The sequence below is a fragment of the Lactuca virosa genome, chromosome 4 (genome assembly GCF_052849685.1).
Source record: "Lactuca virosa cultivar CGN04683 chromosome 4, Lactuca_virosa_CGN04683_v6, whole genome shotgun sequence".
NCBI lineage: Eukaryota > Viridiplantae > Streptophyta > Magnoliopsida > Asterales > Asteraceae > Lactuca > Lactuca virosa.
The window spans coordinates 23,718,722-23,735,214 of record NC_136429.1 but is presented as its reverse complement, the minus strand read 5'-3'; the positions used below and the strand labels follow the sequence as shown (position 1 = coordinate 23,735,214).

At 36.4% G+C, this 16,493-nt stretch overlaps 2 protein-coding genes across 2 annotated transcripts; one reads left to right on the top strand and one right to left on the bottom strand.

Moving 5' to 3' along the window:
- Positions 1-1,826: 1,826 nt before the first annotated feature.
- On the top strand, positions 1,827-3,317 carry LOC145103697 (1-aminocyclopropane-1-carboxylate oxidase homolog 1-like). Its single transcript, XM_079040983.1, has 3 exons — positions 1,827-2,409; positions 2,471-2,848; positions 2,915-3,317. The coding sequence occupies exons 1-3, from the start codon at positions 1,843-1,845 to the stop codon at positions 3,176-3,178; spliced, it is 1,209 nt and encodes a 402-aa protein (XP_078897109.1). The 5' UTR covers positions 1,827-1,842; the 3' UTR covers positions 3,179-3,317.
- Positions 3,292-6,576, bottom strand: LOC145103698 (zinc finger protein VAR3, chloroplastic-like). The gene is made up of 5 exons (XM_079040984.1): positions 5,954-6,576; positions 5,671-5,788; positions 5,251-5,609; positions 5,058-5,156; positions 3,292-3,406 (listed from the first exon to the last, which is right to left on the bottom strand). Exons 1-5 carry the CDS (start codon positions 6,352-6,354, stop codon positions 3,331-3,333), a joined length of 1,053 nt encoding a protein of 350 aa, XP_078897110.1. The 5' UTR covers positions 6,355-6,576; the 3' UTR covers positions 3,292-3,330.
- Between the last annotated feature and the right edge of the window lie 9,917 nt (positions 6,577-16,493).

The window sequence follows — 16,493 nt, the reverse complement described above, 5'->3', positions numbered from 1 at the left end:
AAACCAACACATCCCGCAATTGACCAAATTAGAAGATAAAATCATGTCTAAACCCACACCAACACATCTAGTGATCAATGGAAATTTTTTCATGGATGATAACAAAGGAGGAGAAGATTAAACCTATTGATAGACATGGGAGATGATGGGTACACAAAATCAACGACAAAATAAGCAATTGATCAAATTAGAAATCAATTCGTCGCCCCCTAACCCGCTTCATCTCCCTCGTCTAACCCCTATCCCCTACAATTTACCACCGTAACCCACCTCCTCTAGCAAACCAACCCCACCAGCCACCATCGCCACCTTCTGCTATGGAAACCTCTACCAACATTCAGTTTTGGGGTTTATTGAAGAGATTCATCACTTGATTCAGTTTTGGACCTTCTCTACTCGTTTCTTAGATGTCAATTTTGTCGAGAATGAAAGATGGAGAAACACAACTTATTTAGTTTGCTCCTGTAGGAAAAAGGCAACAACACCATTGATGAACGCACCAAAGCTTAACTGATGGTGATAGGGTTTCGATTTTGTCAAGAAGATGATCAGAATAGGGTTTTCGGATGGTATCGACTATGAGAATGATGAAGGTGGGCGTTGATTTGTGGTAGCTGGAAGGAGGAACGATGGTGAGTAGCTGATGGTGGGTTTTGAAGAAGATGATGTATCTTCTAGGTATTAAAACGAGAGAGAGAGAGAGAGATGAGCCCTCTTATTTTTTAATTATTAAAATGAATAAATAATTATTAAACTTTAAAAAAATGAATTTAAATATAAAAAATAAATACCCAAGGGTGTAAAAGTCATTTCTGTTTACCGAGGGACCAAATCTACGACGAAACTAGCTCAAAATGACCGTGAAGCCTAAAAAGTCGAGGTTTGGACTAAACCTCAGAAAACATACATATCATAAGGACCATTTTTGAAATTTTGTCGTTAGAAAAACGAAAAGAAAAAAAAAAGTTTTCATCCAATTAGGTGAAGAGAGAGGAGGCGGGGTAGCCTCCCCTCACTCCGAAACCGCACCTCCGATATTATGTTCCGAGGTGCGGTTCCCCTTCCCGCTCGATACACTTGGCCTTGTAGTATCATAAGATTTTAAAATAAAAAGTAATCTTGAGACTAGGGGTGACAAAAAACCGCACCGCAACTAAAATTAACCGCATAAACCGCAACCGCAATAAAAACCGATGGCGAGTTTTTTGTTTTTCAAAAACCGCAAATTTGCGGGGCGGTGCGGTTATTAGTTTTCAAAAACCGCACCGCACCGCATATATTATATAACTTTTTTATTAATAATTAATATATTAAATATTAAAAATAAGACGAATTTAATGGATGAAAAAATGATAAAATTTAATAAGACAAAAGTGTTGGTTTTTTCTTATATTTAACTTTGGAAAATGATGAAATTTGACAATTTATAGATATTTATTGTTAATTATTAGCGATCTGACGTTTTTAAGATATTAGTTGTTTGTAATTTAAGTAATTGTCTTATTCCATATGATTTTTTTATTATTACAAGTAATAGGTTTAAATTATTAAAATTGTTTGAACTCTAAACCGCAGTTAAAAACCAAACAAAATAATCACACCAAATTCATGCGGTTAATAACCGAAACACAAAAAAAAACAAAATCGCACCGCAAAAATAGCCGCGTAAACGCACCGCAAAAATAACCGCACCAAACGGTTTTGAAATGAATTAACCGCATTTACGATTAGTAGTGAAGTTTTGACCAATAACCGCACCGAACCACCGAACCGTGCAAACTCCTAATATTTGACCACCATAATTTGGACGAAGGAAAAATATTTTTCTTATCAAACTGCAAAATGCCAAATTGTCAATACATACACAAACTTCATCATACCAGTAGCTTCTATATCTTTAATACCACAAAGTCCATCGCCATCTCCGTCGAATCACCACCCTTCCATATCATCGCATCCATGGCGCCAGTTACTAGTGAACACGGCTACGATCGTCTATCAGAAGTGAAAAAATTCGACGAATCAAAAATCGGCGTAAAGGGATTAGTAGATTCCGGCGTCACCACCATCCCCAGCTTCTTCCACCAACCACCGGAGAATCTCCCTGGTCCAAAACCTAAAAACCAACCGAAATTAACCGTGCCTGTCATCGACTTATCTGCAGAAAGATCAACCGTTGTTGAAGAAATTCGACGATCAGCTTCCACACTAGGGTTTTTCCAGATCGTCAATCATAGCATTCCAACAACGCTAATCGATTCTGTTCTTAATGGTCTGAAGAGTTTCTTTGAGCAACCGACGGAGTATAAGATGCAATTCTATCACAGAGAAGCAGGGAAAGGAGCAGCTTATTCTACCAATTTTGACTTGTACCAGTCAAAAGCTGCGAGCTGGAGAGACACGCTTCAGGTTAGATCCAAGCGATTCTTACAGTAATCAACTTGATTCTATAACGCTTATGATTATTCAGGTGAGGATGGCGCCCGTAGAACCGGATTGGGATGCGGTGCCGGAAATGTGTAGGGCGGCACTGAAGGAGTGGGACAAGGCGGCGGTGGGGTTAGCAGAAGAATTGATGTCGATTTTATGCCAAGGATTGGGAGTAAAGAGCGACAGGTTAAAGGAGTTATCATTTTTGGAAGCAAGGGTAGATGCGTCCCATTATTATCCCCGGTGCCCACAGCCAGATCTCACGGTGGGGCTCACCGCCCACACCGATCCCGGCGCACTAACCGTCCTGGTGCAGAACGAGGTCGGTGGGTTGTTGCAGGTCAAGTGTGGTGACGACTGGGCTGACGTCGAGGCAGTTCCCGGCGCCGTTGTTATCAACATCGGCGATCTGCTTCAGGTACGTTTGTTTTATATATAAATTAATCGGAATCGTATATAAAAATTGTATTAATTTATGGCATAGATGATGTCTAATGATGAATACAAAAGCGTGGAACATCGAGTATTGGCAAACCCTGTTGAAGGTGCACGTGTCTCTCTTGCCGTGTTTTTCAATCCAAGCAACCGAGAGGGCCTGTATGGGCCGTTCCCGGAGGTGATATCTGCTGAGAAACCGGCGGTTTACAAGGAATTTACATATGCAGATTACATCGGAAGATTTTTCAGGAAGGAGCTTGACGGAAAGACGTTGACCAATTTCTACAGAATCGATAACAAAACAGGCTGAAGGCTGATGTAATAGTAAAATATGGATTGTTGTATTCGTATTCACTATTCAATATTTAAATGTTGTATAGAATAGAACAAAACACAGTGATACATGTATGTATACTTGTGATATGAAAAATTGCTTTCATCTTTTGATCGATCCAAATCCAACTATCTGAATGCTTTTGGGCGTTTATGATCGCATTTCAAGCATGCCGTGTTTCTCCTGAAGTTTATGTAGTTGCATCTGCAAAACGAATGTGAGAACCAAAAGTTGGCCTAAACAAGGGAGAATTTTTATCATCTTTGTTGGCATAAAGACCACATCATAATTAGTTAATTACCAAGACAAACTCAGAACCTAGTAAACTTGATTTAGTGAAAATGAATTTTTTTCTTTTTTAATGAAAATTATGTATTATGAAGGGTCAAATGCAAGAATAGCAACGTACGCATAAACATGTTTATGAAAACATATCTTTTTTATAACAAGATTATCTTGTAACTTGGAAAATCTACAGGATTGATTAATCAGTAAAACGATTCCCCAAAACGGGTGGTGTCCTTTCACCAAATTGACCCTTTCGAACATCTATCACAATATAAACATTTTCTAAAATAGACTTTTACCAATTTGTTTTATGAATGGACATCACTATTATAAACTTAGAAAAAATCGCATTTGTTTCTCTTTTTGCAATAAGACATCATTAAAAAGAAGAAATCGGCAAAAAGATAGTTAACAAACTTTATTTTGCAACATAGATGGTGGTTTTGTGATGTTTGTTCACAGTGTGATCATTTGGTGAGACAAGTATGATCTCTTAAGAGTAATAATAAAAAATAAAAATAGATACAATGCTATAAACTGGTTGGTAGATAATTTAAAGTATAAGGACTTGATGAAAAAAAAATACTAAAGTGCTAGATGTGTAGTAGAATTGTAGAAATGAAAATAGAATACGCTATGACACACAAATAAAATCATATAGATAATCACAAAAATGTACATCTAATATTTTGACTGTCTTTTATACATAGAGCCAAAATGTTGGTCAGTTTCAATATATTTTCGAGTTTTGAAATTTCTAACAGAAACCGACCACTAAATTAAAATCCATAATTAAAACTTTGAAGTATGTTTTATTATTATGATATTTTAGTGAACTTTGAACTGTAAAGTGCACGAATTTTTAAAGTAACTAACGTATTTTGATTGAAATTTTATTCTTTGAAGTGTATGATTTTTAGATTATTCATCGTATATTAGGTTGGTTGTAATTGGATGAAAACTGGATCATGAATATGCTAATAAGCATTCACTTAATCTTACATTTTGTAGAAAAGGGTATTATGGGAAATCACAAAAATAAGAGCATCTTTTGGTGGGAGGGGTATTTTGGGTATTTTTTTCTATTTAGTTTGTTGCAACAATGATTATAAGAGGGTAGTGAGAGTGCAGGTATCATCATCTATCTTTTGTGAAAATCTAGTCTTGGTACCTTTTGGGATAGTGGCTTCTCGAATATGCCAAATTATCCTTGTTCTTAATCATTACAATACTACTGAGTGAATATCCAATCTGTTTTCTGTGTTGCATATTGAATTATTGTGTTTTCATATTAAGAATTGAGTGAGTTCATAGCAGAATACTTTCAAAATAGAATTTTTTTTTTTTTTTTAAGGTTTCTTGTGTGGTGGATATAAATTCGTTTAATATTTGTCAAAACATGAAATGCTACATGGAAAATTGTATTTACGTAATTAACCCTAAATAAAAAGTATGTCGCTATTTCTTGCATTTAACAATTAACACTAGTATGAACTAAAAAATGCTGGTTTAAGTGGGACTCGGTCAAGGAAGTATTATATGGAGTTTGGAAAAGGGAAGAACTCACGAGTCACACTCCCATTCCCCTGGATTGAGTTGTCTCTTTGGTGGGTTTGTATGGCACTGCAAACATCTTGTGTTCTTGGCAAAATTTAGAAAATTGCATCTGTTTATCGAATAACATCAACTTAAACACAAAAATGAGAAATCAAGATTTACCTCTAAAAATCAAATACTAAGAATTACAAAAGTTAGTATACCTTTTACATAGCCAATCTCCCCTTTTCAGCTCAACCAGATCCCGATTGTCTCCTGATGTTTCTTGTCTTTCACGGACTTCACAACTATTTTTTGTATTTCTCTGAACAGATGGAACACGTTTTGAAGGATCAAAATCAAGTTCTTCCTTGCTATACTTCACCATATCTCTGATTAAACTTCTGATTGCTTCCTCAAACCTTTTGTTCATAAAAGGTTCATTATCTGGTGAATCATTGAGATGATGAAGGCCATAGGTGACTACAAAACGCATCACATCAACAGTCCGACCACCTTCATCTTCACGTGGCTTCACATATGCTCTCTCACAGTTTCCCCTCAAAATGCAACTGCTGCAAACCTGTTAAATCGTTTGTTATTTTTGTATATTTTGTTAAATATAAACAAAGATTCACACGTACATTTCCTTCGTCAATACCCATGTGTGCCCTTAGCCGTTTGCCAGAGTTCACAACTTTCCGATCTATGCTGGGGCAGCCAGATCCGGCAACCGCGTGTATGTCCCCTCTCGTGAAGTAACTGAATCACAAAGCCGTGATAAGTGGATGAGTAATGGAGAAATTTGAGAGGATATTATCATTCAAGAGGTGGAGAAGTTTCACAGAGGATTATTGTCAAACAGGTGGTGTGCTTCAGCTCAGAAGCGTCGTAAATTAAAAACAAATGAAGAACAATGTTATATACCTCATGAGATCAGGCCGATCACGAGCGAAGTTAAGACAAGCGGTTCGAATTTGATTACAACCCTTCCCATGGATCAACTCTCCACTTCGAAATGGATTCCCGACGACATCGAAGTACCCGTTTTTCATCAACTTCTGCATCAACCCAACCCATTCCGGCCAGTGAGATGAAATCACAATACTCGAGGTTTCAGCGTCAACTGGTTCTGCGATTTTCGGTGTATCTTGTGATGGTTTTTTAATGGGGTTTGATGACGGGAGGTCTGCACATTCATCCAATATGAAATCTATGGCCGGATTGGAGATTTGGGTTTCCTTGAGTGTTTGGAAATGAGAAATTGGAATCATTGATTTGGGGTTTCTGGGTGATGATTTTAGGGTTTGACAGAGATGCTTAAGCATCTTTTAGTCTTTTACAAGCGATTGATCAAAGTTTTGTTTGGCGGGAAAATTAGGTCACTTATTCATTGGTATTGAGCAAAATCAAGAACAGAACTACAAAGTAGTTCTTTTTCAAATAAATAAATAAATAAAGTAAAGACAAAAGTCATTATTATCTACTCATTTTTTTTTTTTTTGGCAAATTATTGGTAACGTCCTCTAAAGGTTGGAGGAGTGGGGTGTGGTTTGGCGGCATTCATTGCCCGTTTGCCACCGTGTTAAGGAACACTGCCCCCTTATACGGTCTTGGGTGCAGTCTAGTCGTACCTCAACCTCAGTAGTAAATGGTCGCGATGGTCGCGTTTTCTGATTGGTATTAAAGATTTTGATCATTTGAATGGTTTAAAATCTCGAAGTTACTTTTTTTTTTAATTTTTTATATAACCTATTTTTTTATTTTACCAAACCTCCTTCAAATTTTTTATCTTTCACCATCTTTTTTCTAAGTTTTTAATCATTTGATGTGTTTTTTTTAAGTTTGTAGGAATAAGATTTCTAGTTTTTTTTTCTAAGTTTGTAGATTTTTTTTTTAATGTTATGTTATGTTATGTTTTTTTAAGTAATGTAATGGGTTTTAATTTTTAAGTAAAGGATGTTATGTTTTTATTAAAATTACAGTTTTTATTTAAATTAAATTTATAATAATAATAATAATAAAGTGTTGCACCATCCTTGTTAAACAACTAGATATCGTATATGTCCAAGCTAAACTTTAAATGTCATATTTATCCTTGTTAATGTTTTAAAATATTTACCAAAATCGTTTTTTAAATAGTTTTTATTATTTAATAATATTTTTTAATAATATTTTTAATAATATTTTTTATAATTTTAAATCATTAAAACTAAAAAAATAACTAAATATACGATAATACCCTTCCTTTTTAAATAGAAGGAATCATTCAGAGAGGTTTTATTGCTCTAGTCCTTGTTTGATATCTAAAGTGATATTTATGCATATTTATGAATCCTATATTCAAAATCATTTGCCTTGACTATGCATTTTGCCTTTTCATTTTAGACACTTAAGCTATGCTTTTTGAAAGCCCTCATATGATGAGCTTGTCAAATATGGCGTACTTCTCTGTTCACATTCCATTCACTAAGCAAGGTAATCATAACTTTGAAGGTTTTTTTTTAATTGTATTCTACTTTTTATTGGATGATGAATCCGGATAATTATATTCTTAAGGGTATAGATTACTAATTAACAAATAAAAACATAAAATTACCTCATAATTATTAGATTGCAACAAAAAATTAGCAGAATGCCAAAAAAAGAAGACTCGATTAGGGTTACATATGAACGATCATGCTAAAAAATCTTGAAGGCAAGGGTATTATGGTCCATTTGGCTACTTTTTATTTTTAATGATTTTAAAATATAAAAATGGATTTTTAAATAATAAAAATTGCTTAAAAATAGATTTTGGTAAATACGATATTTTAAAACATAAAGAATGACAAATATGATATTTAGAGTTTATGTTGGGCAAATACAATATTTAGACGTTTAACAAAGATATATAGGAAATTCTCCCTTTTTCCAATGCTCACCATTTACTCGGTTGCCTCTACATATATGACATGTCATGACACAATACTATTTGGTTATATAATGCTGACATGATATAATGACATGTCACATTTAAAAAAAAATATACAAAAGACACTATTTTTCTTTATTTAGTTGCTAGTTTATTTCTACACCACTTTTTCATTTATTTCATTGCTAGTTTATTTCTACACCATTTTGTTCATTTATTTCGTTGCTAGTTTATTCAACCTTATTATTAGAGGTAACTTGAAAAGAAATATATCTGACCATGTAAGGATCTATAATTAACAATTGACTCTAACTTGAAATTTCTTGCACAATTGTGCTCAATGATAAGGGACTTGATTTGGAATGAGTGCTCATCACTCATCTATGACGCCGGCTGCCTAAATGTGCATTGACCATCACAATACTTAACCAATAACCTTTTACTGTCATTTTTTTCAAAGTACAATTGATACCCATTTGCTACAGCATAATTACAAAGCATGAATTTCAATTGTTTAGGGTTGGTGAACCTCATACCTAGAATTGGCCACAGCTTCTTCCAAGATATGTCTTCATTAAACATTGATTTTCCTTTTACATCTGGGACATTCTCATCTTCATCATCTTTTGGATCACCTTCTGTGGCATCCTCATTTCCATTTGCCTGACTTACTCCTTCATATATTACTCCTTCCATGTTGCTATGTTGTGGACTCGTGAAGTCAGTTAGGTCAATACCTTCTTCCCCTTCGATTAACATGTTTGACTTCACAGAACAATTATCCTCATTTTCATTTTCCTTAGTTACATGCACAGTAGTACCAAAATGATCTATGTAAACAGGCATATGTACTCCACATCGATAAGCAATTTCTATAAATTCTTGATATTGAAGTTCAATAGAAATCAATGTTAAACCTTCTGGGATTTGTAAATCAGGTTGACACTAATAAAGTTTCTCACACTTCTCTTGTGTGAATCGTTCAAGAAAACTCACAAACTCATTATATAACATACTAACAAAATCGATGTTCTCGAACACATGATGAACACCATCATAATAGCAAAAAGGTTTGTTGATGAAAATACCTTGGAAATGAACTTTGATTGAGAAGAATATAGCCATCGATCTTCAGTTACTATGGTGGGACGAGGGTTTCTTCAATGAGGAGGATGGGTTTCTTCAATGAGGGGGGAGGGGATTGTATAACGCAAACGGTTTATTTAAAACAAATTAATATAAATGTACTACACGTGGCCATTTCATTAAATGACCTGGCATCGACATTTTCCTTCGTGGCTTGTATATTACCTTTCAACCCGGTAAAAGGTAACATAAGGGTATTTTAAAACAAGGAAATGAGAGTTTATTCATTTAATGTGCAAAAAAAAATAGTTTAGTGACCTTTTAAAACAAACACGATAAGTTTGATGGACTACTATGACATTTGTCCAATACTAATAGAAAATGATGTTTCACTACACAAACATATAAAGATTCATAAGATTTGGAAACTAAATTTACCCTGATGCATTTGTGCTAGCTATTTCATAATATTTACTTGAGAAATTAAATACATAAAAAACTTATCTGAAAATCAAGGAAGCTGGATAAGTTTAAACATGATATGCATAACTTTAAAGTAAAACATATACACATATCCATTACCCATCGTTTTCCCAATTACCTGCATGTAAACTCAAAAAAATAAATCAAAGTCTTACACCTTGAAGAAAATGTTGTTTACAATAATAAAAAATCTTTTATTTTGGTTATCTTTAGACAACTAGACTAAACATTGGTTATTGTTTTTGACAAAATTCATCAAAAATAGAGAACACATATAAATATATTGACAAATTAATAAATCAAAATCATAACCCTTATTAAAATGAAACACCAATGTTTATGCAAATCAAACTCAAAACCTAAATTATGTCAAAACAAATCCTAAATTGAATTCAAAGATCAAGATTGTAATTTGATATCATAAAACATATTCAAACTCTTATTTCATAAAGATACTTTATAAGAGAAAAGAGAAATAGAGCATCATAAGTTCATAACTATATGTATTGAAAAGTAACTACATTCAAACACTATAAAATTCCTTCTATATAGATTACAAACATTAACACATTCAGAAACTGATGACTATTTGTGATTTTTTTACATCTAGAAATAAAAAATGAGTCATATCATATGCGAACACTCAGCAATTAGAATGGAAGCTTACATATCAATGCACAACACTCAACAGCACTAGTGGAATCAACCATTGACTAAACCTACAAATTTTGTATGACCGAATGACACGTGACACGAATTCATGAGCATGAGATGTCTAGAAAAAGTATTGAATTGACGTCATGGCACGTCACACAAATCCCAACACGTCATTGCATCTTCAAATATGGAAAACATATTTGACCGCTCATGTTTGACTTCCCTTTTGACTAAACATTGACCTCAAGATTCGAGTTTTAAGTTGCATGTATTTGAATCATTATATGGTTTGGTCTAGTCTAAAAGTTAGAAACTAAATCCTTTATACTTTACAACATTCAAAATAAGTTATTTTAATTTCTAGGTTTTTATTTTCTAAAAAAATCAATCGTGTATCTAATTAATGGTTGAGATTAAACATATTTAGATCTAATGGAGAATTTATATGTGTACGAAGGATGTCCATAGAAATCCCTTGGTTTCGTAAAACATTTTTTCATGAGCCTCTTCCTATTGAGATCAACGATATAGTAGGAGATCATTTCATCCAACCTATAACCATCATTCACGAAGATGTGACTACTCGTATGTACAATTTGAAAGACTCTCCATAGGACCCAAAAAGACCCTTGAAAACATAATAAGGTTTCCGTGTCTCTTTTTTATAATCCTTCGTAGATTAACCTTTCACGTGATGGAGTATCAAACAAGAGAAAAAAAATTCATTGCATGTTTTTTGGTGCACAATAATGGATTATATGGGAAAATATTATATAATATGTTATTAAAACTTTGTTATAAATAAAATTGATCTATTGTTATTATTATGTGAATTACGATTATATGATTATATATTGTATTCTACTAATTGATGTTAGAAGAATACTGGTGATAACATTGTCATATGATTATATCAAAGAGAAATTACAAGGGTTCTCAGAGAAAAGCATAAAGACTACAAGGAATAAAGCGGATATAAATAGTAGCTAGACAGAAACCCTAATGGGCTAAAAACAAAAAGGGCCCATAAACAAGCGGGCTAATAATATAGACTAACATCACCCCTCAAACTCACAATGCCGCAGCAATAAGCATTGAGAATTTGTCACATAAGAACCGAAACCAAGAAGCCGATAAAGCTTTCGTAAAAATATCCGCAAGCTGCAAAGTTGATGAAACAAATGGAAGCGAAATGGTCCCAAGCTGCAGATGATGACGAGTAAAATGACAATCAATCTCAATGTGTTTCGTCCGCTCATGAAAAACAGAATTCTTCGCAATTTGTATCGCACTTTTATTATCACAATTCAAGGGAGTAGGTGAAGAAATGTAAACTCCCATATCCACAAGCAGCCACCGTAACCAGATAATCTCGCATGTAGTTACAGCCATAGCACGATATTCAGCCTCCGTGGAAGATCTAGAGACAACATCCTGTTTCTTGCTCTTCCATGAAATAAGAGACTCTCCAAGAAATACACAAAATCCAGTGGTAGACTTACGATCATGACGATCACCATCCCAATCAGCATCACTATAGGCACGTAACTCAAGAGAAGACGTCGAGGGAAACAAGAGAGTCTGAAACTGAGTGCCACGAAGATATCTCAGAATACGAAGAACAGCTCCCCAATGAACAGAGGTAGGTGCAGTAACAAACTGACTGACAATATGAACAGCATGAGCAATATCTGGACGAGTGACTGTGAGATAAACCAAACTTCCAACCACAGTACGATAAAGATTCGGATCAGACAAAGGAACACCATCAGTAGGAGAGTATCGAGCTGTGACAACCCGAAACTTTGTCCGTTTCCGTTACGCGAGTTTCGTTAATAAAATCTCGAATTTGTTAACTTTTCCGTCAAACTTCTTGGTTTTGAAAATAATCTAGTTATGTATACAATTAAATTATTTACGAGTCGGAACCAAAAATCGGGCAGAAACCCGAATATCTCGAGAAAAAAAATCAAATCAAGCATTTGCGGTCTAAATGAGATTACGACCGTAAACGTGTTTACGGTCGTAAACTTGTTTACGACCGTAAACCTGTTTACGGTCAGTGAAGAGTGGACCCCCCACAACACCCCTATAAATACGATGCCTCCACCTTCATTAGAACATTTCTGGTCAAATACTCTCTCCTTCTCTCTCTCTAAGAACCTTAACCGTAAACACTCAAAACGCCTTCAAACTTCAGAAATCATCGAGAAACCACGTTTGGGTCACTTTGGAACGTCTCAGGGCACTCATCTCTTCGAAATCAGCACCCAGCTCTAGTGTTCTTGAGTTTACGGTCAGCCTTCAGAAACCGTAAACTCTGTTCTTGAGTTTACGGTCCGAACCTTCAGAAACCGTAAACTCTGTTCTTGAAGTTTACGGTCCAACCTTCAAAAACTGTAAACTCTGTTCTTGAGTTTACGGTCCAAGCCTTCAAGAACCGTAAACTCCTCTTCGACCGTAAACACCTTTTAAGTGGTGTTTTTGACTGAAAACTCACCTTCTTCGATTCGATCAAGTCCCTGTAACATTCCTCAACCGAATTCTAGTGTACCTCTAACACGTTATCTAACGAAATCGCTAATTTAGATACATATACGTATTTATTTTATAATAGGATTCCGTTAAGTGTCGCGTGCAACAACTCGAGGATCTTCATTTCAGTCAACGATTTCACAACAAGAACTGTGAGTTCATACCCCTACATTTTCCGTATTTTTTTAATGTTTTCAGGGGGGAATACAAGCTAATCATAAATGTTTTCAAAACTTATACAAATCTCATACTTTAACCCTTTTGTACTATGTTGAGCATAAGGGACGCTTTCACAAAAATTTGCATAGTTTTCCGGACACGCTATTCACTATACATGCAAACTATAATCGGTATAGTTTGGGATTTTTCTAAACATCACGAGTACAGAAACTTTCACTATTAAACATATGCACGAAGACAGAAATAGGTTACAGTTACATCACCACTTTATCATGGTTTTTCATAACTGTAATTATCATTATATACGGTATACATTCGGATTTTCACTACGGTAGAACGCTACTACACTACATGTAAACTAGATTGTACGATACTGTGAGGCGCTACTTCACTATTGTACCCTTAGGTGTACAGGGATAAATCCTACCACTGTATAACCAGAGTCTCCTGGAGGGAGAGCGTGACATTTGTGAATAGATCTATTCGAGACTGACAATCCCACATCTGGACTGCTAGCTACAGTTAGGCGGGCACGCCTGAGATGTACAAATGTCATTTAACTCGACGCCTGAAGAACGTTGGAAATGTCTCTAGTCATATCAAGAATGGTTATACGACTCACAATATGTATAAATCACTTTTAGTTTACAACTTAACACTCTTCAACAGTTCTATTTTTTTTTTACTAAATAGAACTGATACACACTACGTATTCTGGCTAAGGCCAGGGTTTTTCAAACAGAACCGATTATGCAATGGTTTCACATGCAAAATACTTACACTTCATGATTAGTTTTAGCTAGTCACATGAGGTAGTATTTTTGCATATCACTACAGATTTCAGTAACGAACATTCATGGTTTTACACGAAATCGATAACGCTACCTTTTCACTAAAGAAAATATCGAATTTTCTTGGAAACATACAGATATTCATGGTTTGTTACAGAACTGATAACACTACATTTTCACTAAGGAAAATATCGGATTTTCTTGAAACTATACAAATATTTTCTGAACTCATCAACGATTTTCACTACAAACCACCGCTTATGAACTCACCAGCTTTATGCTGATACTCTTTTAAACTGTTTGTATTCTCAGGAAATCAGTAGACAGGTACATGCTGGGTTTTTGAAGAGTTGAAGCAATAAGAGTTAAATGTTTATATTCATACAAGTTATATGATGTAATTCAATCCAGTTTCAGAATTGATGTAAACATTTTTACTTAAGTATTCACTGTAATGGTTGTGTTGCTGTGATTGCTGTTATTCATTGGTTGTGATGCTATACATGACGTCCTCCGCCCCGGAACATTTCTGCCATCGGTTTCGGGGTGTGACAGATTGGTATCAGAGCCCTTGTTTATAGCGAACTAGTATACCGAACCTTACGTGGTATACAACTATAAACACTAAGGGGCCTAAGTGCTCTACGCTAAAAGTATACTTTCAAAATATAAAGTATTTTTATAAAAGTATACGGGCATGCATACATAACAAAATTCGTGTCGTTAGTAGAACAGAACAAAAGTATTTGGATGCTGGAACACTGCGGTTAAACCTGGGCAATTATGTAATCATGTCTAGGGTGAATATAGCCTGATCAACTATATTAAGTCGAGACATGACCAATATGTGTTTGGGAGTGACTGTGGTGCTACAGCGGGCCTAAAACTTACCAAAATCATCTCACATAAAATACTATAGGAGTATTTTCACTAGAAACAAACTCAGTATACAGATTCACTCTAAGTGTTGCTACCTCTCCTTCCTTAAGCGATAACTTACTTGTATTAGTAACCTTTCTGTGTTTATCGCTCGGTAGAATACTTTCATTATCAGGATGAGATATATTTTGTTTTTATATCTCGAGGACTTACCATCCTCTTCTTCCTGATTATTTCTAGAACAAGATGCCTCCTCGACCAAGACCCATCAGAGGGAACGACGACACTCCGCCACCACCACCACCCCCTCAGTTCGACCCTGTCATGTTCCAGGCAGCAGTTACAGCCGCCGTGACTGCAGCAATGGCACAAGTGAACGCTGGCGGGACTGGAGGTGGAACCGACCCCCAGAGACAAGATGGAAGTCATGGACATCAAAAAGAGTGTTCCTACAAGGACTTCATGACTGCGAAACCCAAGTCCTTCGACGGAAATAGAGGTGTCATCGCCCTGACTCGATGGTTCGAGAAGATCGAATCCATCTTCGAAATTTGCGTTTGTTCTGAAGCAAACAAGGTGAAGTTCGCCGCCTGCACCTTCACCGACAGAGCCTTGACCTGGTGGAATGGTCGGGTCAAAACCCTAACCCTGCCAGTGGCTAATGCCATGGGTTGGGAAAGACTGAAGGAACTCATGCTGGCTGAATACTGCCCGAGGGGCGAGGTGCAAAAGTTGGAGCACGAACTTTGGAACTTGAAGATGAAGGGTTCTGACATTGCTGCTTACACTGCTAGATTCTGTGATCTGGCACTTCTCTGTCCGGGAATGGTCACCCCGGAAAGCAAGAAAATCGAGAGGTACATTTGGGGACTGACACAACGAACAAAAGGAAATGTCTTGGCTGCGAGGCCGACCACATTCGAAAGCGCCAAGGATCTGGCATAGACTCTGATCGATCATGGAATCGATCTGGATGAAGTGGCAGCTGTCTCTGGACCACAAAAGGAAAGCGGTGGGAAGAAGAAGAAGTTTGGTAACAAACGAAAGGGACAGTCTTCGCAGGAGCCCTCCAAGAAACAACAAATAGTGGCAGTTACTGCTCCTGCTGCTGCTCCCACTGCCGTTCCAACCACCCAATCCCCTACCGGTGGTTATGCTGGAAAACTACCTCTGTGCAACAAGTGTAACTTCCATCATCACGGACCATGCCGTGAGCTGAGTTGCAACAACTGTGGAAGGAAGGGACACACAGTTCGATACTGCAAGACACCAGCTCAACCAACCAACCAGGCTCCGGGAGCGGGCGCTGGTCAAACTTGTTATGGATGTGGAGAGACTGGGCACTTCAGGAGAAACTGCCCCAAGGCAACAACTGGTGGCAATGCAGGGAGAGTTCTAGTGATGGGCCAGGAGGAAGCAGTTGCTGATCCTACCGTTGTTACGGGTACGTTCCTCCTTGACAACTCTTATGCATGCATTATCTTCGATTCGGGTGCGGAGAGGAGTTTTGTTAGTCATACATTCAAACATCTAATCAAATGTAAATCCCAACCTCTAATCGAAACATTTACCGTCGAGATGGCTAACGGAAAGAAGGAGAGCACTAACGACATATTCATAGGTTGTACTCTTACCCTAGACAATTATTCTTTTCCTATCAATCTTATGCATGTGTCCATCAAGAGTTTCGACGTCATTATCGGCATGCACTGGCTAAGCTCCAATCGTGATGATATTCTTTGCTTCGAGAAGGCTATCCGTCTCAATCTTCCCTCTGGCGAAGCTCTCATGATTTATGGAGATAAGCCTAGCTCAAACCTCCGTATCATTTCATGCATCAAAGCTCGGAAGTATCTGCGAAAGGAGTGCCATGCATTTCTAGCTCACGTTATAGACGTGACGCAAGGAGTTAGAGACCTCGAGAGCATCCCCGAAGTCTGTA

Excerpts from the sequence above, each read along its gene's own strand:
- LOC145103697 (XM_079040983.1), top strand. The coding sequence starts at position 1,843 with ATGCCAAATTGTCAATACATACACAAACTTCATCATACCAGTAGCTTC. Across the intron at positions 2,410-2,470 it reads GCTGGAGAGACACGCTTCAG|GTGAGGATGGCGCCCGTAGA; the intron begins GTTAGATCCAAG and ends ATGATTATTCAG. Across the intron at positions 2,849-2,914 it reads ACATCGGCGATCTGCTTCAG|ATGATGTCTAATGATGAATA; the intron begins GTACGTTTGTTT and ends TTTATGGCATAG.
- LOC145103698 (XM_079040984.1), bottom strand. The coding sequence starts at position 6,354 with ATGCTTAAGCATCTCTGTCAAACCCTAAAATCATCACCCAGAAACCCC. Across the intron at positions 5,789-5,953 it reads GATCGGCCTGATCTCATGAG|TTACTTCACGAGAGGGGACA; the intron begins GTATATAACATT and ends TTTGTGATTCAG. Across the intron at positions 5,610-5,670 it reads TGGGTATTGACGAAGGAAAT|GTTTGCAGCAGTTGCATTTT; the intron begins GTACGTGTGAAT and ends ACGATTTAACAG.